Genomic DNA, 24789 nt, shown 5'->3' with positions numbered 1-24789 from the left:
AATGCAGTGCAATTGCACTCTCCCCTTTTCCCCCACTGGATCGTATCCCGAGGGAGACTGCTTCTGATCCTGGGGATGGCTTGCAGCCACTGACAGCCTTGTCCTTCATCAGCTGCGTACCAAGCAAAACGGAGCCATCCTTTGACTCTGCTGTCCTCTGTGAGAGGACGCTGCCTCTTTCTCAGTCTTAGAACTAGAAGACAGCAGGAATTCTCAACTGTTTAAATTAGATTCCTCTGAGGCATGGGCCGAATTCTGCTCATTCAAAATAGATTTTACAGCCCGGTCTCCAACTTGGTCAGATGGGAGGATTTATATTTCTCCTGATTTAGACTTACAGTCCTGAGTGTCCTCATTTGGAGCTCCATGCAAACAAGCTTACACCCCTTCCCCCATTGAAAGGAGCTCCGCTGCTTCTTCTTACAAGCTATATAATAATCTATGAGCTGCTTTGCTACTCCAGGAAGGTGTGCAGAGTTTGCATCAAATTCACCATGTGCCCATCTAGCCCTGCTGAGTTTAGCCTGGAAGTCTTGCCTTTTAAGGATACTGGCACTGTCTTGTGCGATGGGGCCAAAGCACTGGGAAGTCACGTACACCTGAAAGCTCCTAGGCAGAAATTGGTGGCCTTCCCCTGTCTTCTTCCCCCATCCTCTATGGGTTTGCCTGTTACAATCTTAGTGCTCATCCCCACAGTTTGTGACTTAGGGTCGTATCCATTGCTGTGTATGCGAGCGGAACAGACCTCCAGTTGCATATCAGGATCACCACCCTCCCCTTCTCTTCACGCCCTTGGAATTGGGAGGTTGGAGGTGCACGGAGGACAGTGACACGTTGTTGCATGAGCACATGTCCTATAAGGCAACATTTAATTCCATGCAGTGTTGCATAGCTCATTGTATTGGACAGCACAATCACACCTTACATGGGGGTTATGTTCTGGGTATGATGTGTATATGCAAAAACAAGTACAGTGGCACCTCGGTTCTTGAACAAGATCCATTCCGGAAGCCCATTTGGCTTCCGAAACACTCGAAAACCGAGGTGTGGCTTCCCATTGGTTGCAAGAGCTTCTTGCACTCAGCGGAAGACATGTCGCACGTTTGGGTTCCAAAAAATGTTCGAAAACAGAAGCATTTACTTCCGGGCTTTCGGCGTTTGAGAACCGAAACGTACGACAATGGAGGCATTCGGGAACCGAGGTTCCACTGTATGCTGGACGCACACACCCGGAACCGCCCCGTATGAGCATCCTTACCTTCTGGAGCTGGTGTGTCAAGTGAGCCTTGCCACTCCCCCAAGCAAGGCAGACAGCTTAAAAGCTTATCAGACAAGTCCCACTCAGCATGCTGGTTTTGGGACGCTCCCGCAAAGGCTGTCCAAGTTCCTGCATTATCTTGTGTGAGCATCCCAGAACCCATTAAGCAGGTTGGAGAGCTTAAAAGCTCTTTCCACACCAGGAAAACCTAACACGAAAGAGCTTTTAAGCTGTCTGCCTTGCATGCTATTAATTTGCCCAATTTCAGCTGTGTGAGGTTCAATCGTGCAAGCTAATTGCATGCAAGATGCAATTGTATTATACCGTAGCTTTGCTACAGCCTAGTCAGAGTGAAGCCTTTATCCTTAAACTATTTTGATGCCTGTTTTCACAGTTGTCTGATGGAGACGGGGGTCTGCTGGGATTCTTACTGCTGTGTGTAGAAGGGACCACTTGAGCATCCTACAGGAGGCCTACAATATTCCAGAGGGACACTTAAGATGGACACAGGTGCTTCCTGGGGACAGAACAGTATTGGCAAGCAGACTCCCTGCAACTTTCGGCTTCTTGTCTGTATCCTCCATTCATGCGTTGTGCTTCCAGAACTTTGCCAGAGGGAATCCGGCCCCTGCTATGTGGAGACACGTGACGCCACACACCAGGTCAATCCATACATGGAAGCCTATGGATAACCAAGGAATCTCAAAAGACTTCACATAGTAAAATAAAGAGTAGGAAAAGTACAGGCTGGTCATTTTTTTAAAAAGTGCACATTGGACAGCTTCATGTTTACGTTGCTATGAGAAATGCACATGGAGGGGGTGTCTAATACCAGGAAAGAATTGTGTACAGTTCAGGTGGGGGTAAACTTTGTTTCCCAATAATCTTCCTCCTTGCTTGAGACTTCATGGAACATGGACTCGAGTCTTAGGATCCTGCACTCATTACAGAATCCGACTCAAAAGAAGTGATGAGCTACATTAGTGATTTTGAGAGAGCTAAATTGTCCACTTGAGAAGAAGATCTGCTGGGTTCAACTGCAAGTCCCACCCCCCGAAAAAAATATCTTTTTGTATCCAGAAACATCCAGATGAATTTTCCAAAGTGATCACTTGTATCTACCAGCACTCAACATTTTCCGTGTTTTTAATACCTGGATTTAGAAAAGTAAGGACTGAGCAGCAACATCTTTGAGCCGAACGACAGCAAAATAGCTCACATTTCCAGCTTTCATTATCACTGTGCCTCCAAATTAGAAAGTTCTTTTTCGACCCCACCCCCATTCTGCGTAACTGGATCAAAACAACAACAACCCGACTGCTCTGCTGCATTTTCCCAAAGAATGAAAAGCAGAGACCATAAAAAAAATGTGTTGATTACAAGGCAAGAGATGTTGGGAAGGATGCTTATTGGGTTATGGTTTTTAGCACCTAATTGAAAAATGCCCAGCTTATTGAAATAGATAAGAATTCTACTTAAATCGCTTTTGGATGGATTCTTAAAAGTCATCCCATTGTGGTTCTAAATAGGAAGGGATTTTTAGGCTGCCTTAACAGGACAATGTAAGGAGACTGGAGTGTTTCAACAGATACTTGTGTGTCTGGAAACATTCCATGGGATCAGCTGGGCTTGTTGTTCATCTTTGATCTGACACTTCTAGCGCATGTTTCCAAAGACAGGGGTGATTTGTGGAAGGGCTTCCATGTCCTGATACTTGTTCTGCAGGAAGAGGGCTGGCTCTTGAGTGTGAGGGGTGTAGCATGTTGCTGAGGGTCCTGACGCCTTGCTGAGTGTGCAGCCAAAGGTGTGTTGGGAAGAGGGCTGTTCTCGTTGGCTCAAAGTTGATGTTCACCATTTGGGAGGTCCGCGTTCTGCCGAAACCTCTCTTCTGTAAGCCGAATTGATAAGCAAGAATCGGGACCCTCAGAGGACAGCTTCTAATGCAGAGTTCCTAATGAGAGGAGGCAGTAATATATAAGGAAATTCTTTTTTTAAATCACTCAAAAGCCATGCTGTTCTTTCTGAGTAGGCAGAATAATTGAAATTTAGGATGCAAGTTGAAACCTCTTCTGTGGAATTTCTAGCTTTCCTCCTCCTCCCCCCAGCTTGGTTTCCATTATTTCCATTCCATTCCCTATCCGTGTTCCTACCTGAGCATGTCTAAAATCCCTATTGACCCTGATTGCTGCCAGGGCCAATCTGATTGATACCTTTCAAGAAATAGTTATAGGCAGGTTAGTTTTAGTTCTAAAGTTTACGACATTCTGTGCTACGTTTAAAGGGCCCGATCCCTTTTTATTTGTCATTCAGCACAAATATTTCTTTGACGGTCCTGAGGAGGAGAACTGGTCTCTTCAAGGAAAAATGAGTTTTTTAAAAATATTGTCCCTAAACTCCTTTCTTCACCAATGCTGATTTATTAAACTGGGCATTACTCCAGCTTGTTTGAAAAATGAAGTTCACAAGATTTTGGCAAACGTCTTGGACTTTTGCACTCTTGAGGTGCAGTCAGGGTCACTCGATTGCCGCAGAACTAAGGAAGAGCAATTCACTTGGGTGGGAATTTCCCCATCGAAAAGCAGTCTTTCCCAAGCTGGCGCCCTCCAGATGTTTTGGATCACATCTCCCCTCCTTCCCAGCACAATACACCTAGGGGAGGTGCAGACCCAAACATCTGGAGGGCACCAGCTTGCAAATGGCTGCCGTAAGGACTCGAGGTATCTCAGACCTTCTTCAAGGGATACCTTTACCCCAAGTCCCATTTTGGGCCTAAAAAAACCCCGGAGTCCCAGTCCCAGGACTTTGCTCTTATTTGTGCTGCAGTGTGGCTTGTCAGCCCTGTGAAAGCAGTGTTTTTTAAATACCTTTTGCAGAATGTGACCCTGTGCTCCGTTTTTTCACTGGAAGAAGGAATAGGCAGAAAAGTGACTTGCAGTCTGAATAAACGAGCTGGCTTGTACGTTTCTCTGCAATTGTACCTGCAATGCTTTTGAGAAATTAGAGATGGCCTTTTAACCCTGAGCTGTGTGATCTGATCCCACCTGAGCTTCTGTTTCAATTTGGATACTTGACTGGAAGCAGGATCAGTATGTATGTTTCTTAAAAAATAAAAATGGGCGAACTGTGCCAATTTTTCACGTTAGACACATGTTTGATAAATGAACTAGACACCCCCTTCCTGATTGTGTGTTGACTTCTGGTTATATTGTTAACAACCCCCCCCCCCTCTTTTTTTGTAAGTACGTTTACTGTTATAACCAACCTGAAGATTATTTTTAGTCAGCGGTACACTTGTTTCTTCTGTATATGTTGCACTGAAAGTTAATATTTAATGTATTAATTTATTGTGTGGTTAAATTAATTTGATTTACGTAAAGTGTTTATATTTGATTGCCAGTTATTTCTTCCTTAATACGCTGAATTATAGTTATTTAAATGAGTGAAGTACACTTTTTCATAATACTTTGCTGTTGTCTGTTTTTAATGGGTTGAAGGGGATACTTTAAATAAGGGCCGTCTCTGCACAGATTTTAATGCACAAAGTGGCCCTTGTCTGGTGCTGCGATATGTGGCCGACCTGCCTCGCATGTTGAGCCACTGCCAGAAAGCCTCTGCCAGTCAGTGGGGGCAATACTGAGGTAAAAAGGTAAAGGTAAAGGGACCCCTGACCGTTAGGTCCAGTAGAGGACGACTCTGGGGTTGTGGCACTCATCTCACTTTATTGGCTGAGGGAGCCGGCGTACAGCTTCCGGGTCATGTGGCCAGCATGACTAAGCCGCTTCTGGCGAACCAGAGCAGCGCATGGAAATGCTGTTTACCTTCCCACTGGAGTGGTACCTATTTATCTACTTGCACTTTGACGTGTTTTTGAACTGCTAGGTTGGCAGGAGCTGGGACCGAGCAACGGGAGCTCACCCCATCGTGATTCAAACTGCCAACCTTCTGATCGGCAAGTCCTAGGCTCTGTGGTTTAACCCACAGCACCACCCACGTCCCCCAATACTGAGGTATTGTTGTTTAGTCGTTTAGTCATGTCCGACCCTTCGTGACCCCATGGACCAGAGCACGCCAGGCACTCCTATCTTCCACTGCCTCCCGCAGTTTGGTCAGACTCATGTTTGTAGCTTCGAGAACGCTGTCCAACCATCTTGTCCTCTGTCGTCCCCTTCTTCTTGTGCCCTCAAATACTGAGGTAGGGGGCCCAAATATCTGACTCAGTACAATGCAGGTTCCTACGTTCCTCACCTCCTGCATAGACTTATCTAGCCCCTAAAACACACACACACCACCTTTACAAAAGCTGTGGTCTGCCACCCCTCTCACAGTATCGAAAGCCAATAAGTGAAGCAGCACTGTGTGGAGAAAATGGCTCCTGGTGGCTGCTAGCCATGGCTCGGCTCGGCCTAGTGCTTCTGAATCCCAGTTTCTGGAAACTGCAGGAGGAGGGAGCGCTCTTAGATGCTGGAGTTCTGCTTGCGGGTTTCCTGTTGTGGCATCTGGGTGCCCCCTTGGCTTGACCCAGAAGGCTCCACTTACGTTCTTAAATAGTCCTTCTAGTCCATCCTGAAGCCAGCTGCTGCTGCAGTCTGCTTCCTTGGGCGCTCCTGACTTGTGGTATTATGAGACGGGAGGGAGGTTGTCATTTTATGCCCATTCTCTCCATCTTGGTGGCCTTGAGAGATCTAAAGGTGATCCCAAGTGGAGCCATAGGTGGGCCCCTATGGAAGTGAGGTCTGCCCACCATGGTGGTCCTAACGGTCTTTGGTTACAGTGAAGAAATGCCAGGCAACCCCAACCTCCTAGTGGCCAAAGGTCTACACACACACACACACACACACACACACACACACACCTCTAGAAAAGGCTGGCCTTAATGAGCCCAGCTCAGCTGGCTCTGGCCTAAGGTGGAGGGGAGGACCTGCACTTAGGAGGGAATCTGGGTCATGATTAAGAATCCACTAAGACAAAAGCTCCCAGCAGCTGTTTGTGTGAAGGCCAAGTGTAGCATTGCGAGGAGGGAAGGTGAAGAGCCCAATACAGAACAGTCCTGGGGTCCCAGGGGACTCAGGCTGCTTCGTCCTGCATGGTGACAGTGTGGGCTGGGCTGGGGGACGACGTGGTGTTGCTTGGCCACGGCATTGATTTTGTGCCTCTGTACATGGGCGATGTGGGCACATCAATGCACAGTGTTGTGACTGGTGACAATAAGGTGAGCAGGGATGCTGTCTGTTTGCAGAGATGCTGTGTCCGTCGGAGTTGGCAGCTGCACCATCGTGACGGCAGCCACCAGCATAAAAGAGATCAGCCTGGCATCTGCTGAGTTATTTCATCAATGACATAGTTCCTTTAGCTGCTGCTTATTCATTTATTTTGCAGATTTATAAACCACGACACTGCCTGCAGCTATCAAAGTGACATAGAATAAAATAAAATGACATAAAGATTAAGCTCTAAACACAACTGTCAGAGCTGCCCTAGGTCCCAGCTCACAAAGGACCAACGCCAGTTCGTTGTTATATAAAACAGTCTTTATTGAAGCTCAGTTTCTTTTTCACAGCCGCGGCGCGCAGCTCTACGTCTCAAACTCTAGACCGCCGAAGCTCCGTCTGAGTCTCCTCCCCCCAGACACCAGTTTAAGACTCTAGCCTTGCTCCACCTCTTCCTCTGCTCTCTTCTCCTCTGGGCCCGCCTGTCTGCTGGGGTCTCGCCTCTCCTAGACTCTTCTGACGCTGAGTCTCCTGAGTCCTCCCCCTCCCTCCGGCGGGCTTTAGGACCTGGTTCCCCATCCGGGTTTCCTGCTGTGCTGCGCGCCTGTACATTTGAACTTGGCGCGCGCGCCCAGCCGGCCACTTTCCTCCTGACCGTTACACTGCTCCTGTCACTGCTTCCCCCTTCGGGGAGGCTAGCTGCACCTGACTCTCCCTCCGTTCCCTCACTCTGCGATGGAGGCGTGGCCACCTCTGACTCATCCTCTCTCCCTGCTGGAGGAGACGCTGGCCCTGACACATGGGACTCTTCCCCCTCACTACGCTCTGGTGGAGGAGCTGGTCCTGCTCTCCCGCTGCTGCTTTGGGAGTCCCCGCTGGCCCCCTGCTTCTGGCGTGTCCCCCCTGGGACCCCCCTTGCCCTGGCCATCGGCGCCCCCCTCTGGGAATCTTCTGATTCGCTGGAGAGACTCATGGAATCTCTCGGGCCACTTTCATACTCCCCTATGCTGCCCTCAGATTCTTCCCCTTCGCTCTCCATTTTCTCTCTCCCCTGTGCCTCTGCTCCTGAGCCCCTGACAACAACAAAACCATTTCTACTGTTAAGTGATAAAACTGTTTCTACAATTAAACATAAGACGGATGGATCAGGGGAAACCAACAAAAACATCTTCAGTGGCCACCTAAATACCAAGACACTAGGCATTAGTCTAATTTCACTCAGTCCAGAAGGCTGGAGCTACAACACTAAAAGCCCAGTTTCTAGGATTGTCTATTTCCCCCCCCCAGGAAGTACAAAGTACAAACGGGAGGCGGATGTTCACCCAACTCATTAACAGATGTCAATTTCTTTGTTTAAGTTAAAGAACAAAAGCTAGTAATTATGTAGTAAGGAGTTCATGAGGGTTGTGATTCATTGACCACATACAGCTGCACCCTCCTAAAATCAAAGGAATAATTATTCTGGTGTATATTATCAAAGCGGCTCCTTTTTCTTGTATAATCTTATATGAGTCCCACCATGAACTCCAGCAGGCAGGATATTATCCTACATGAACAGTGTTTGCTGTGATTGCCTGGCAAACCTGCCTGCTACATGTTTCTTGGACGTTTTTGCTGGGTAAGTTTACAACAGAAGGCTGTTCTGCATCTGGGCCAGAAATCTTTTATGCAAAATATAGTATTTCTCAGTGAGAAAAATAGAATGTCAAATCAGATTTACTAATTCAATTCTCAGTCTCTCTCTCCCCTCTCTTGGCCTGCAAGTCTTGGTACTGGTAGAATTGGACTCAGGAATCTGGTCTTAAAGGACACTGAGATACCACAATCCAGGGTAGCATGAAAATGCTGTAAATACAAATTAATATGTAGAGAGCTTGCGGGGGGGGGGGGGACACGGGACATCACATTTATTCTGACTAAATTTTATTCTGTTTCCATGGAATTTTGTGGTCTTTTACTTGCTGTCTTGCCAGAGTCCTCAAGATGGGGCAAGCAGTAAACTTTATTTATTTATTCATTCATTCATACATACATACATACTACGTACGTACCCTGCCCATCTGACTGGGTTTCCCCAGCCACTCCCCAGCCAACAGAATTAAAAGCACAATAAAACATCAAACATTACAAACCTCCCTAAACAGGGCTGCCTTCAGATGTCTTCTAAAAGTCAGATAGTTGTTTATTTCCTTGACATCTGATGGGAGGGCGTTCCACAGGGCAGGTGCCACTACCGAGAAGGCCCTCTGCCTGGTTCCCTGTAACCTCACTTCATCCCTATATCGTGTTGATGTAAGGAAACAAAAGCTGCCACTGTTGGAGATGGCAGACTTACTTGTAAGTAGACAAGCACAAGATCAGGCCATGAGGTCAGGAGCACCTCCGTCCTAATGGCCTGGCTTCATTACAGCGGTATATAAACAATAATTATATTCCTTCAGTCTCAAAGATGATCTGTCCTTCCAGGTGTCAATGAACACACAGAATGTCAGCATAGATTGTTGATTTCTACTACTGAAACAGTGCTATGTGCCTGTTTTACTGTTGTGGCTTCTTGCAACCAGCTTTTGGAACTGTTGCTAAGTGACATGCACCAACAATTCTCCCTCTTAGGCTCCATCACAGGAAACTAAGTACAATTCGTGACAAAACATGTCCTTGAGAAACAGAAGCCCATCAGTCATTATTCATCAAGATAGTTCTGGCATGCGACCTCATTCCTCAAGGTGTTCTCCAAAGTGCAGATTGTGGGAAGATGAGAATGAATAACAAGGGATGGACCACATTGTAATTGCCCTGTTCCCTACCTGCTGCTGTTTCTGAAACATCCGGCCCTATCCATCTTCTGCAGCAAGTTCATGGGACTCAGATCATTTGTACATTCTTGTAAAGCCCAATGCCTGTGAAGGGATGTATAACAACAACAACAACAATTTATTTTATGCTGTACTTTTGTACTGTTTTATTGTTGTTAGCCGCCCTGAGCCCGGCTAAGGCTGGGGAGGGCGGGATATAAATAAAATTTATTATTATATTATTATTATTATTTATACCCCGCCCACCTGGCTGTGTTTCCCCAGCCACTCTGGGCAGCTTCCAACAAAGATTAAAAATACATCAATCATTAAAAACTTCCCTAAACAGGGCTGCCTTCAGATGTCTTATAAAAGTCATATAGTTGTTTATTTCTGTGACACCTGATGGGAGGGCGTTCCACAGGGTGGGCACCACTACGGAGAAGGCCCTCTGCCTGGTTCCCTGTATCTTCACTTCTCACAGTGAGGGAACCTCCAAAAGGCCCTTGGAGCTGGACCTCAGTGTCCGGGCAGAAGGATGGGGGTGGAGACACCCCTTCAGGTATATAGGACCAAAGCCGTTTAGGGCTTTAAAGGTCAGCACCAACAACTTAAATTGTGCTCGGAAATGTACTGGGAGCCAATGTACAGTAGATCTTTCAAGATCGGTGTTATGTGGTCTCGGCGGCCGCTTCCAGTCACCAGTCTAGCTGCCACATTCTGGATTAGTTGTAGTTTCCAGGTCACCTTCAAAGGTAGCCCCACGTAGAGCACGTTGCAGTAGTCGAAGCAGGAGATAACTAGAGCATGCACCACTCTGGTGAGGCAGTCTGCGGGCAAGTAGGGTCTCAGCCTACATACCAGCTGCATTGAGAGGGTGGCAGCAAATTTGCAAACATTGTAGAAACTCTCCTGCGGATGAAAGGTCAATAAAAGCAATAGGAGTTATTAATTATTCTCTTCTCAGGAAAAGGAGAAGAGACGAGGAGAAAAAGCTTCAGTCCTCAACTTTTCCAGATCCCAATTTAATTTGACAAGGGTCACAGAAGTTAAGCAAAGAAGGCCAACAAATTTAAGATTGCCAATGTTTTTAGGCCTACTGCTCTTGTACTTTTTACAGCAGCAGTTTGGTCTGCAGACATTATTAGCAGGTGACTACCATGCTGTGAAAAAATTGGTCTGTAGAGTTCTGACCATCAAGCAGCTCTTCAAGGGACAGCAGCACACGAGGCCATTTTTTTCCTGGTGACTTGGCAACTCTCAAGACTGGTGCATTACCAGAGACCTCCTTGCTAAAGGATCCTAATCAGATTACATTGTTTGCGTCAAAACAATAATAATATTCTCCAGTTGGTTCAATAAAGGACTTCACTAGGCTTGTTTTCATTTAGCTATAGTCAGCCTTTCTGAAAAGCTGCTGCAGAATGCTCTTTATAAAGGTCAGGAGAAATAAAAATTGTTGCCATTCATTCCAGATCTGTGTATTGTGAAAAACAAGAATTAAAGCCTGGAATGCAAAAACCCCATATTAAAAGCAGATTAAACATTTTAAAAATAGAAAATAAAATATGCACCAAAATAGACATTGAATAACAAAATTTAAACCAACAACAGCTGTTTGGTCTGCTGGCCTCCTCATTCCACCTGGATGTGTCCTTGCCCCAAAACCTGCCCCAGCCCAACACATCAGGAGACGTTTGTTGCATAAAATACAACCCACTACTATGCAGAGTCCAAGGAAAGAGAGGAGATGAGAGGGAGCCCCTGGCCTTCTAAAAGGGAAATCCTACAAAGTCTTCAAAAGATGAAAAGAACATCAGGAAAGCCTTGCTGCATCAGACAAAAGATCCCTTGCAACTGGTGGGCTGAAGCAGCCAATGGGCAAGATGTGAGCACAGGGCTTAAATCAAGATAGGTGGCACCGCTCTGTGTAAACCAGGGGTCAGCAACCTTTTTCAGCAGGGGGGTGGTCCACTGTCCCTCATACCTTGGGGGGGGCGGACTATATTTTGGAGAGAAAAAATGAAAAAATTCCTATGCCCCACAAATAACCCAGAGATGCATTTGAAATAAAAGGACACATTCTACTCATGTAGAAACATGCTGATTCCCGGATCATCCGCGGGCCGGATTTAGAAGGCGATTGGGCCAGATCCGGCCCCTGGGCCTTAGGTTGCCTTAGGTTTTTCCCCCCCTCCATTTTGTAATATTGTAAAAACCAGAATAAAAATTTATAAAAAATAAAATAAAAAAATAGGTTGCCTACCACTGGTGTAAACCCTGCAGGAGATATCTGAATGTGCCCATGAGCAGGCGCAGAGCTCATTTCCTTTTCACACAGTCAAATCATGCACGGAATTCACTCTGCATATTATGCAAACGAGCCAAGAGATTAGTGTTGCAGCCTCCTTATCTGGTTGGCAGTCTTTGTCTCCAGGACAGTAGGAGGGAGACACAGCGGGCACTCTTTTTTCTGGAAATGAACTTCTGCCAAGGACCAGAGAGCTCAGCACCACCAAAGCTCTTGAGACAGACGTTCTGTCTGGCACAGGTGCCCTTTGTGCCTTCCCCAGTCTTCACATGGAGTTCTGTTATCCCAAGAGATACAGATGTACTAGAAGAGCAATGCCTGCAATTGTCATTTCAAAGCCCAGTTGTACAAAACGCAACCTTCTCTTTCTAGAGCGTTAGGGTGGGCGGGCAGGAGCACAAGATAAAAAGAGATATACGGCTGCATTATATATGTGCACGTATAATGTATAATCTCATCCGAAGAGTTGCTGAGTTTATCCCTCTTAAAGATAAATGCAGCCACAATATATTAGAGGCAGGCAATGCCCATTATAGTGCAGCTGGTAGATTCTAAGCTTATTCAAGACAAAAAAAATATATCTGGGGCATACAACTTGGATGTCTGGAAAATTAATCTGGATCAGGGTTGGCAAATTTCCAACCGGCCTGTGCATGTCACAGCTGCTTGATGTGCAGATATTGGCAGGTGATCCTATTGACCTCTGGTTGATCTGTCATGAAAAGCGCCACACGCTGATTTCTGACCATCAAGGAACTGCTCAGAGGCACAGGAGGAGAAGAGCAGGATTCGTGTTTTTGTCTGGTCAGTTGGCAAACCTAATCTGAAAGCAGCTCTGGAGTCAGCCAGCGCCCTCCCCACAAACCCACCCCCCTGCTGCACAGGCAGAGTGCTTGCATGGACCGTAGTGCAACATTTAATTTAATTTAATTTCTCTTTTGAATTCCTTGCAAATGTGCAGGGCAATCTCCCCAATCCCTATAATTGCATCGCATCTTCTCAGCTCAGCAGTGATCACAATTTCCGGAACGGCGTCCTGGGTGAGCCCTAACTAAAACCAAGCCTTTCTCCTTTTCCCAGGCTTGTGGGACATAATCCACGCTAGTTCCATTTGGGGTTTGGAAAATCCGGGCGATGAAGTTAAACATCAGCGCAAGTCCAAGAAGTGGGGTGGACCCCTGGCCGTTTCCAAATGGGTAGTCCCAGTCTCCCTTGTCCCAAAACTGCCCCTGCCCCATGGATGCCTGATGGCCACAGGAAGGGGAAATGTTTGAGGAGAATTAGCTGTGATTCTTGCATTTCAGGGGTTTGGACTAGATGACCCTTGGGGTCCCTTCCAGCTCTATACCTGAAGGAGCGTCTCCACCCCCATCGTTCTGCCCGGACACTGAGGTCCAGCTCCGAGGGCCTTCTGGCGGTTCCCTCACTGCGAGAAGCCAAGTTACAGGGAACCAGGCAGAGGGCCTTCTCGGTAGTGGCACCCGCCCTGTGGAACGCCCTCCCACCAGATGTCAAAGAGAAAAACAACTACCAGATTTTTAGAAGACTTCTGAAGGCAGCCCTCTTTAGGGAAGCTTTTAATGTTTAATAGGTTATTGTATTTTAATATTCCATTGGAAGCCGCCCAGAGTGGCTGGAGAAACCCAGCCAGATGGGCAGGGTATAAATTAGTATTAGTATTAGTATTAGTATTATCTACAGTCCTGTGCTTCTAAGTGGAGGCAGGCAAAGGCTTTACTGCTCCGGGCAGCAGAAAGACCCATCCCCCAAGAGAGCTTCAGAGTTGAGGATGGGGTTAAAGGTAAAGGTAAAGGTACCCCTGCCCGTACGGGCCAGTCGTGTCCGACTCTAGGGTTGTGTGCCCGTCTCACTCAAGAGGCCGGGGGCCAGCGCTGTCCAGAGACACTTCCGGGTCACATGGCCAGCGTGACAAAGCTGCTCTGGCGAGCCAGCGCAGCACACGGAAACGCCGTTTACCTTCCCGCTGGTAAGCGGTCCCTATTTATCTACTTGCACCCGGGGGTGCTTTCGAACTGCTAGGTTGGCAGGCGCTGGGACCAAACAATGGGAGCGCACCCCGCCGCGGGGATCCGAACCGCCGACCTTTCGATCGGCAAGCCCTAGGCGCTGAGGATTTACCCACAGCGCCATGGGGTTAGGGATGCCTTTTAAAGAGTCTTTATATGGCTGTGGCTCTCTGGAAATGGCCAGGAGGTATTTTATGGCCATTCTTTGGCTGCAGCTGAGTGCCAGTTTCTGCAGTGGTGGGGGGGAGCAGCTGGGGGGGGCTCTTGCTCTCTTCCCCCTCCTTGCCTGTGGGCTTCCTGGTGGGGCATCAGGTTGGGTCCTCATGGGACACTGGATGCCAGGCTCAATAGGTCTTCAGCCCTAATCCTGCTTCTTTTTTTAAATGATATTTATTAAAGGTTTAACAGTTACAGAAAAAAGAAAAAAGACAATAATAAATTACAATGCTTCAAAAATAAAAAGCACAGTGGGGGGGAAAACACAATACAGCAAAACAATAATAAAAGCAAAAACATTTAAGAAACAAAAACATTTAAAAACGTATCCAGTATTTCCATATCTTTATCTTTCATTTACTTGCTTCATCGACCTCCTCACACCTCCCTTTTTTGTATTCTAATTCAAATAGCTATTTCAGCAAATCCTTTCCATCTTTCTCAATTTTTGTTCTATAATTTATTTTAACCCAATTTGGCCTTAAATTCTAGACTTTGACCCATTAACAATCCATTTTTACTTAGTTCTTTATAACCTTTCTACTAAAACCATGTAACTTCATTCCAGCATCTTTCTAACATTCATTAATTTTGCAATGTTTCTGTAAATACACTTTGATTTTTTTTCCAATCTTCTTCCACCAACTCTTCTCCCTGGTCTAGGATTCTGCCAGTCATTTCCGCCAGTTCCATGTAGTCCATCAGCTTCATCTGCCACTCTTCCCTGGTGGGTAGATCTTGTGTCTTCCAATGCTTTGCGATGAGTATTCTTGCTGCTGTTGTAGCATACATAAAAAAAGTTCTATCCTTCTTTGGCACCAATTGGCCGACCATTCCCAGGAGAAAGGCCTCTGGTTTCTTCAAAAAGGTATCTTTAAATACCTTTTTCATTTCATTATAAATCATCTCCCAGAAGTTCTTAATCCTTGGGCATGTCCACCAAAGGTGAAAGAACGTACCTTCAGTCTCCCCACATTTCCAACATTTGTTATCAGGCAAATGATAGATTTTTTGCTCTGCTTATGATAGATTTTTGATCCTGCTTCAGGGCTCACTTTGTGTCCTTGTGGATCCACTCCAAACCTTTGAGAGGTGTCAAATGAAGGTGTTGATTTAAATCAGTGGCTCCCAAGGTGGGGTGGGTGTGCTAAGAGGCAAGGGGGCGGCAACAGAGGGTCGCTAGGCAGGGCCAACCCATCCCGCCATACCACCTGAGGGGCCACCCTGCGTGCACACCGGGGTCTCACCAGGACCCTGTGAGATCTCTTTGGAACCCAGAAGCCCCCATAGCCCCTTCTCCTGGCTTCTCTGGCACTGGCAGGGATGCCCCTAGGATGGTGCCACCCGAGGCAGCTGCTCATTGATGGGCCGGCCCTGGTGCTGGAGGTGCAAGTGACCACCGGACTTTGAAACGCTTGCAGCCCTAGATCAAGTTCCTCCATACTGCTGAACTAATTAAACGAAGTGATTTGAATTGGGTGTCCAAACAAATGTGCAGTTGATTGTTAATGTTTTGAATGTCATCACATTATTATCTTCCTTAGCGGCTGTGCAAGCTGCTGTTCTGAATAATCCTTTTCATTTATTTATTTTTAAAAAATATATTTATTGAAATTTTAGATAGCAAAACAAACTTCACAATCAACCAAAAAAAGAGAAACATTATAACAATCAAACAAAAACAGAAGAATACAATAAAAAAACATTAAAAAGGTAAAAGGAAGAAAAACATAAAAAACATAAAAATCCAATTTTTTACTTATTATTTTTATAACCCTCTTTCCTGACTTCCTCACATCTCCCTTCTCTGTATTCCCTTTTACACACTCATATTCAGCAGTACCTTACCTTCTTTCAAATCTTATTCTATATTATACATTTCAACCTATTATGTCTCCAATTTTTCCTTTCCTTTTAAATCCATTTTTACCTGTTCTTTATAACGTAATCCCTTTATGTCATTTTGTTTAAGTTTGACATAATATTATTCTAGTTTTTTCACCCTTATTCTTATAAAACATTTTTTACATATTCCTTTCAACTATGTCACTGATGCCATATTATCTTTATAGCCTGTGCATCATTTTAGCATTCAAACATTTTGCAATGTTTTTGCAGGTAGTCTTTGAACTTCTTCCAATCCTCTTCCACTAACTCTTCTCCCAGGTCTCGGATTCTGCCAGTCATTTCTGCCAATTCCATGTAGTCTATCACTTGCATCTGCCATTCTTCCAGGGTGCTGAATAATCCTTTTTATAAGGCAGGGGGCACTGGGGGCAAATTTGTGGAAGGGCTGATTGAAATCCAGAAATCCCTAAGAGAGGACCGAGGTCCAGAGGCAGAGGGAGGGACAGCCCCTGCTGGGCGGTGGTGACAGAAGGCAAGAGATCAGGTCCAGGCTTCTGAGAAGCCCTTGCAGGTTCCAGACGTTCGGGTAAGACCAGCTGCAGCCCTGGGAGTCTCCCGGATCGGATTTTACAAGCAGAAGGCCAGGTGATCAGCAGAAGCAGCGCTCAGAGGCAGGCCAGGGTGGGGCTGAGGCTGAAGCCATTAAAATTCTGCTCTCCCTTTAATCGTTGACTCTTTCCTACCCACTTGATAGCACACATAACAGAGATGTTTGTCTCAGCCCTGGAAAAGAGCAGTGATTTCTCTTTCAGCCTCGTTTGGAGCTTGCCTGCCTAGAACCTGGCTGCCCGCTTTATTTATTATATTTCCTGTATATGCCACCTTTTCCTCCAAGGAGTCCAAGGGGATGTACAGTGCTACCTCGGGTTACAGACGCCGCTAACCCAGAAATACAGTGGTACCTCGGGTTAAGAACTTAATTCGCTCCGGAGGTCTGTTCTTAACCTGAAACTGTTCTTAACCTGAAGCACCACTTTAGCTAATGGGGCCTCCCGCTGCTGCCACTGCATGATTTCTGTTCTCATCCTGAAGCAAAGTTCTTAACCAGAGGTAATATTTCTGGGTTAGCGAACCTGAAGCGTCTGTAACCCGAGATACCACTGTAGTACCTCGGATTAAGAATCACGGCGCAGCGGCAGCGGGAGGCCCCATGAGCTAAAGTGGTACCTCAGTTTAAGAACAGTTTCAGGTTAAGAATGGACCTCCAGAACGAATTAAGTTCTTAACCCGAGGTACCACTGTACCTTGTTCTCCTCATGACAATCCTGTAAGGTAGTTAGGCTGAGAGACAGTGACTGGCCCAAGGTCACCCAGTGCATTTCCTGGCTGAGTGAAGATTCAAACCCAGGTCTCCAAGATCACAGTACAACACTCTAAACCCAGGGGTTGTCAACCTGGTCCCTACTGCCCACCAGTGGCGTAGCGTGGGTTGTCAGCACCCGGGGCAAAGCAAGTAATTTGCGTCCCTGCCAGGTAGGGGCAGAGAGCTGCGAGTGCGAGCACGCCCCCCCCCCCAGATGTTGCGCCCGGTGCGGCCGGCCCCCCCTGCACCCCCCACGCTACGCCACTGCTGCCCACTAGTGGGCGTTTCAGGGTTCTAGGTGGGCGGTAGGGGGTTCTACGGCACAAGCTGATCCCCCTCCTATCGAGCACTGGTGGGCGGTAAGGAAATTTTACAATCAAGAAAGATGCATTAGTGGGCTCTAACCATTACACCACACTATCTGCCTGAGTTCTGCACTTGCATGCCCCTCAAGTGTCCCCATTTAATCGGGACATCCTGAATTGACAGAAGCTGCCCCAGCTACTGGTCCCAATCCGGGATGCCCCTGTTTTCCAGAAGCAGCACGCGCTGGGGCACCCTTCCCACAGGCTGCTGCAGGCCATGCTGTGTCTCGTGAGGAGCAGGAGCTAGAAGAGAGGAGAGGGAAGGCGGGGGCAAGCAAGTGGGTTTCTGCAGTGAGCAGATGGGCGAGGAAGGGGGTCAGCGGCAGGGAGGAGTCAATTGCCCCCAATTTCCCCCCACAAAATGTTGGAAGCCATGGATTTGTGATGATCTTTTGAGGTTTTCATATTTTAAGGAGGGAAGGCTTCAGTTATGGACTTTTCTCTCCTCTCCCCATTTGTCTTCCACCCTTCCTTCCAAAGGAGCCCAGTGCCTCCCCATCACTGGAACAGAAATGCACAAAGGGGCGGGCCATTTAGAGAAACAATTTGGGGGTAATTTAACTGGCTGTTCCTCCTTAATTGCCTACTTCCACTCATAAGGAAATAACAACACCCCGTCCCAGGAATCAACCTGCAAGAAATGAAGCCCAAAGCCTGCTTCACTTGATATGGCTGGGGAGTCGGGATCTTTACTGGAAAAGATTTACTTGTGAGTAAACATTACAGAAGCATCTTGGCCAAGGGGAAGCCTGCTGCTGGATAATATCGCATCATATCGAGGGCTTAAGAGGAGGATCGGTTGGGGATGTTTAGGTTGGAGAAGACAAGACTGAGAGGTGATATGAGAGCCACCTTCAAATCACAGAATCTTAGAGCTGGAAGGGACCCAAGGGTCATCTAGTCCAACCCCCCTGCAATCCAGAAATCTCAACTAAAGCATCCATGACAGGTAGCCACCCAACCTCTGCTTATAAATCCCCAAGGGAGAGTCCACCACTTATTGTGGGAGTCTGTTCCACTGCCAAACAGCTCTTACTGTCAGAAAGTTATTTTGAATGTTTAGTCGGAATCTCCTTTATTGTCACTTGAAGCCATTGGTTCGAGTCCTACCCTCCAGAGCAGGAGAAAACAAGCATGTCTCCTCTTCCATGTGACAGCCCTTAAGATATCTGAAGATGGCCATCGTATCTCCTCTCAGTCTCCTCTTTTCCAGGCTAAACATACCCTGCTCCCTCGTAAGGTTTAGTTTCTGACGGAAGATGGAGCGAGCTTGTTTTCTGCTGCTCCAGAGGAAAGGATCCAAACCAATGGACTCAGAGGACAAGAAAGGAGAGGAATAGCTATCTGACAACTGGGGAAAAGCAACCTAACCCCTCTGGCATGCTTACAACGCTTGCTGTGGCCATTCCTATCAATGGAAGGCGCTTTTGCAGTTTGCAGGTGTTATCTGTGTTTGCCTAGTGGGAAGGGAAGTCTTGGGTTAGAAAGCTACTCAGTGGCAGGGCTGAGGCAGTTCCCAGGACTCATTCACCTTCTCTCACCAGGAGCATTCATTCAGCTCAGACAACACACGGTTGTTTGCACAGAGGGCTAAGGCTTCCTGAAGGCGCCCAGGAACTAGAACAAGTGAAAGATTTATAGCCAGAGTGAGGCAAGGCTACCATCTCCAATCCGAAGGCTGCATTCCCTTTGGGAGTAAAGGTGGGATTCAGGTTACCTTTGGACAGTACAGTCAGGTTACAGATGCTTCAGGTTGTGAAGCATTTCGGGTTGTGCACCGCTCCGAACCTGGAAGTTACTTCCGGGTTTCGGTGCTCACACTCGCACCTACGCAGAAGCACTAAATCGCCCTTTGCACATGCACAGAAGCACTGAATCCTGACCGTGCGTGTGCAGGCGCGGTGCTGTGGGTTGCGAATGCTGTGGGTTGCGAACGTGCCTCCTGCATGGATCATGTTCACAGCCAGCGCATCCACTATATTCTAGTTTCTACACAAATTCACTCACCCCTTTCTATCCACCATCCAGCCAATCCAGCCATCCAGAGTTCAAGGACAAGTGAAAATACTCAAGGAGGGGGCGAAGCTGCATACTCCGCTACCAGGGGCTGAGAGCAGGCGGGGGCGTGGCTTTTTTTGAACTCAAACCTGGGAGACCAGGGTTCAAATTCTCACCCAGCCATAAAATTCACTGAGTGAACTTGAGCCAGTCACTGCCTCTCAGCCTAATAATAATAATAATAATAATAATAATAATACAGTAATAATAATATACCGTATTTTTCTGTGTATAACACACCCCAATGTATAAGATGCCCCCTATTTTTGGGGACTCCAAATTGAGAAAGTGGGGGGAGATTGTGTCCATGTATAAGACGACCCACAATTTTGAACATAGTTTTTAAATAAAAAAAACCCTAGTCGTATAAGTACTATAAATATAAAAATAAAGTACCATAGTGAGCATACCAGAATGATGCTCATGGGGCTGTGTGGTCTATGGGTCACAGTCTGGGAACGCCTGTTATAAATCAAATGCCACAGGCTTAAACCCTCAAAGGAAGATATGCAGGGAGGCCTGAATGGATGGGGGCCACACCAAAGTGGCCCACGCCAAAGTCCAGCACTAGATTCTACTTGAAAGTGGCCATTGAGGTGGTGATCAGTGGAAGGCACAGACTCTGAGCCGGCTCTGCCATGAGGCAGAGTGAGGCAGCTCCCTCAGGCGGCAAATATTGAGGGGCAGTGCATGGAGAAAGCTCTGTGCGGGTGCTATGTCCTTGGGGTGCAATGGAAGGTGTTGAAAGAACATTCAGCAATCTGCTGATTTTTTGTATGAGGAAGGGGACAAGGCAATTTCTTGCCTTTTGCTTCAGGCAGCAAAGCCCCTTGGACCGGCCCTGCCTAGACAAAGTGGTCCATGAAAGTCCAATGAAGGGTTGCTAATGCTAATGGGAGCAGAGTGAGTTACTCCCTGCTCCTGGTCTGGTTCCTAGATGCTCAGAGCCATGTGCTCTGCATTCATAATATAGATCATGCAAGAAATCTTGCTGGGAGAGTTGCGATGGGCCTTTCTCCAATAAGCCAGAGGCAGAAAAGGCCTGCTTCTTCCAGCTACCAGCCCATTAATTACTTGATTCCTCCTTCCCCGCTCCTGCCCCTGGCCCTCGGATTAGTCATTTCCTGGGTGCCCTGAGCTTTTAAGAGGAAGGGTGGGATACAAATGTGGAAGGTGAGAAATGAACTGAGGGACATTTCTTCCAATTGTCAGGAAAACACAGCTCCAGTTTGAGGGACTCCGCTGTGAAGTCTTGGGCTAATTACTCTCTCTCAGCCTAGCCTACCTCAAAGGGTTGTTGTGAGGAGGATAAAACTGGATTGGGGGAAACCATGTGCACCCCTTTGAGGAGCAGTGGGCTGTAAATGGAAGATAATAGTAGAAATTCTGTTTTTCGACACATGGTGTAATGGGCAGTCAGTACACAATAATGTTTTTGTGGGCACAGCATTTGTCTGGGACAGAGTTCGTTTTGAAAAGAGGGTTATAGTGGACGCTCAGGTTGTGAACGTGATCTGTGCGGGATGCACGTTCGCAACCCACAGCAGCGCATCTGCGCATCTGCGGGTTGCGATTCGGTGCTTCTGCACATGCGCAAAGCACGATTTAGCAGTTCTGCGCATGCGCGGCCGCCAAAACCCGGAAGTAACCTGTTCCGATACTTCCGGGTTTTGGCGCGTTCGTAACCCGAAAAAACGCAACCTGAAACGTCTGTAACCCGAGGTGTGACTGTACTTATGGCGGTGAGCATAGCCTTGAAAATGGTGGTCCTGGCTGGGGCTGATGGGAGTTGTAGTCCAAAACCTCTGCAGGGCTCCAGGCTTGGGAAGTGTCTCCACCAGGACCTGGCGCATGAACCCTGCCCCCTGTGTTGATACTGGCAAACCTGTCTTTTGCAAAAACAGCCCAGAGGGAAGGGAGCAGAGGGAGCAAGCAACACTAAACGAAACTGGTGCCTGGAATCCCCTTCAAAGGACCTCCTGTCCTTGCCCCCACCCCAGTCCAAACAGTGTCAGATGAAAGTTAACAAGCCCTATGTGTGTATGACGTTAATCTCCTGAAATTAATCCAGGCCTCGATTGCGCACTTTGACGGACAGAATAACAGCCTTGTCTTTGCAACCGGCAGGCCCCGAGTGACCTGGTTGTCAGGTGACAGGCGATGCTTTGCTCTAAACAACCACGATTTTTACAAGTAGCCGGTTCGGGAGGGGAGTTGGGAAAGGGGGATTCTATTTATTTATTTCAATCCCACCTTTTCCTCCAAGGAGCTCAAGGATCTCCCCTTCCTCATTTAATCCCCACAACAACCCTGGGAGGTCGGTTAGGCTGAGAATGAGTTCCCGGCCCAAGAGCACCTTCTGAGCTTCTCCACTGAGTGGAGATTCAAGCCCTGGACTCCCAGGTCTTCGTCCAACACGAAGTATATGAAAAGCGTCTGCTGGATCAGGCCAGTGGCCCAGCTAGTGCATCATCCTGTTCTCACAGTGGCCAACCCATGGGAAACCCGCGAGCAGGATCCAAGCAAAAGAGACCTCTCCCCTCCTGTGGTTTCCAGCAACTGATACCTCTTTGCTGCCTCCAACTGGGGAGGCAGAACTTGGCAGCCCTCTCTTCCCCCATGAATTTGTCCAAGCCTCTTCTCCCCCCCCCCCCCATATATATGTTTTTTTCCCATGTAACATTTTTACAAATCAGTTTCGTTTGTTGAGACATTGGGAAGAAAAGGGGGAAAGAGGTGGAAGGAGGGAGATGGGTGGGGTCGGGTGGCAATGTTTCTATTTTACTTACTACATGTAGGGTTTGGTGTCAGCGTTGCTTCTGCACATTCTTTCCTGTTCACTTGTGTTCCTTTGGTGGTGAGAGAGGTTGGGGTTGGCCAAGGTGTGGTTGTTCATTTGTGGTTGGCTGGGGTGGTCTTTGTTTTCATGTGTGAGTGGGGTGGGTGGGTGTTTTGGATCAGGTTAGCCATATTGATTTGTATGCCGTTGGTGGATTTTTGTCGTTGTCTTGTTGGGCTGTGTATGTGATGAAGGGGAGCCATATCGGGGTAAAGGTGTCTTCTTCTATTTGTCCCCGCGTCAGTTTCAGTTTATTGGTTAATTTTTCTAGTAAGGCTGTTTCCCATACTATTTGGTACCATTGGTCCAGGCTTACTACTGACAGGTCTGTCCAGTGTCTGGCTATGATGCTTCTGGCTGCTGAAAGTAGGTGGGTTATGAGTTCTTTGTGGTGTAAGTGGGCATTATTGTCTTGAAAGATGTTTAGTAAGGCCAGTTCTGGGGTGGTTTCTAATACTTGTTTAAAGCCATCCAACTTGGTGGCCATCCCTGCCTCCTGTGAGAGTGAGTTCCATAGTCTAATGCACGGGTGTCAAACACAAGGCCCGCGGGCCGAATCCGGCCCGCTAGACCTCGTCATGTGGCCCGTGTAGCCGCCGCCAGCCGCCAGCCTTCACCTTTTATTCTCGCTTTTTTTTTTTTTTTGACACAAGAAAGCCGCCTCTTCAGCGCATGCACGGCAGCCTACAAGCCAGAGAACGTCTGCCCTCTAGCGGCGCCGGCCGTTCTACACAGGAAACCTCCACTTTACATGTCCTTTACAGATACAACCGGCCCTTTGAGGGTGACCAAACTGCTGATGCGGCCCCCGATGAAATTGAGTTTGACACCCCTGGACTCTAATGGTTCCCAAAAGAGGCAGCAGCACACCCCCCAGGCGAGAGCAGGAGGGTGCTGGAAGTGTCAATGGATATCAGACATAATAATAATAATAATAATAATAATAATAATAATAATAATAATACAATGGTACCTTGGTTCTCAAACACCTTGGTACTCAAACAACTTGGAACCCAACACTGCAAACCCGGAAGTAAGTGTTCAGGTTTGCAAACTTTTTTCAGAAGCCGAACATGCTCCGTTTTGAGTGCCACACTTCCGTTTTGAGTGTTACGCTGAGGTCTGTCTGTTTCGCTATTTATTTTTGCGGCTTTTTTGTTTTGTTTTTGTGACTTTGTGGAACCCAGTTCAGCTGCTGATGGATTGTGTGAGACTGCAGTACATTGTTTATTGCTTTCATTTTATGGATCACTGGTCTCATTAGATAGTAAAATTCATGTTAACTTGCTGTTTTAGGAGTTGTTTTTAAAGTCTGGAACGGATTAATCCATTTTCCATTACTTTCTATGGGAAAGCACACCTTGATTTTGGAATGCTTTGGTTTTGGAACGGACTTCCGGAACAGATTAAGTTTGAGAACCAAGGTACCACTGTAACAACAACAACAACAACATTATCCCCAGCCACCAATAACAATAATAAAGCTGGTGTCACTGGAAGATCACGTTCCTCGATTTTGTTGAATTAAGCTAAGTAGTTTAAACCGGATGCTGAATAAACCTGCAATGAATTGATACGTATAGACCAGGGGTCTGCAACCTTTAAGACAAAAAGAGCCACTTGGACCCGTTTCCGAGGGAAAAAAAACTGGGAGCCGCAAAACCGGAAGGTGACGTCGGGACGGTGCGTGACTAATGCACGCACCGCCTCCATGCGACATCACAGCCAGTACAGCGCCCGCCACAGTGGGGAGTGTTGGGGCGCACAATGCGCCTCCTCCCCTCGCTAGTATCCGCCCCGGAGCCGCGGCAAAGGTGTAAAAGAGCCACATGCGGCTCTGGAGCCGCGGGTTGCAGACCCCTGGTATAGACTGATTTCACAAAGTTAAGTTAAGCTAAGCAGATATACAAGACTGAATGTTTAATTATTAAGATACAAAAATACAATCTCAATAATAAAGTTATAAAATAATACTAAGGAAGTCGCGCACGGGTGGAGGGAAGACACAGGGCAAGAAATAAGAAATGGATAAATGTTGGTACATAATGAAATGTGAAAATGTGAATTTACAAATATAATTATATGTATCATTATGTAAAGATTTCATATATGTAAAGGTAAAGGTAAAGGGACCCCTGACCATTAGGTCCAGTCGTGACTGACTCTGGGGTTGCGGCGCTCATCTCGCTTTATTGGCCAAGGAAGCCAGCGTACAGCTTCCAGGTTATGTGGCCAGCATGACTAAGCCGCTTCTGGCGAGCCAGAGCAGCGCACGGAAACGCCGCTTACCTTCCCGCCGGAGCGGTACCTATTTATCTACTTGCACTTTGACGTGCTTTCGAACTGCTAGGTTGGCAGGAGCAGGGACTGAGCAACGGGAGCTCACCCCGTCGCAGGGATTCGAACCGCCGACCTTCTGATCGGCAAGTCCTAGGCTCTGTGGTTGAACCCACAGCACCACCCGCGTCCCCTTCATATATGTATTGCAACATTAATAATAGT

The 24789-nt window shown here is 47.2% G+C and overlaps 1 protein-coding gene across 1 annotated transcript in view; it reads left to right on the top strand.

The window, feature by feature from the left end:
- Window positions 1-4720, top strand: part of TGFA (transforming growth factor alpha) — a 52318-nt gene extending 47598 nt beyond the window's left edge. Inside the window, exon 6 of the mRNA XM_028741701.2 lies at window positions 1653-4720. Within this exon, the coding sequence (XP_028597534.2) occupies window positions 1653-1660 (8 nt within the window). The 3' untranslated portion in view covers window positions 1661-4720. The remainder of the gene's footprint in view (window positions 1-1652) is intronic.
- The last annotated feature ends 20069 nt before the right edge of the window (window positions 4721-24789 follow it).

Source organism: Podarcis muralis, chromosome 7, assembly GCF_964188315.1.
Source record: "Podarcis muralis chromosome 7, rPodMur119.hap1.1, whole genome shotgun sequence".
In the NCBI taxonomy this organism is placed as follows: Eukaryota; Metazoa; Chordata; class Lepidosauria; order Squamata; family Lacertidae; genus Podarcis; species Podarcis muralis.
The sequence above is the reverse complement of the archived record's forward strand: the minus strand, read 5'-3'. Positions and strand labels throughout refer to the sequence as shown.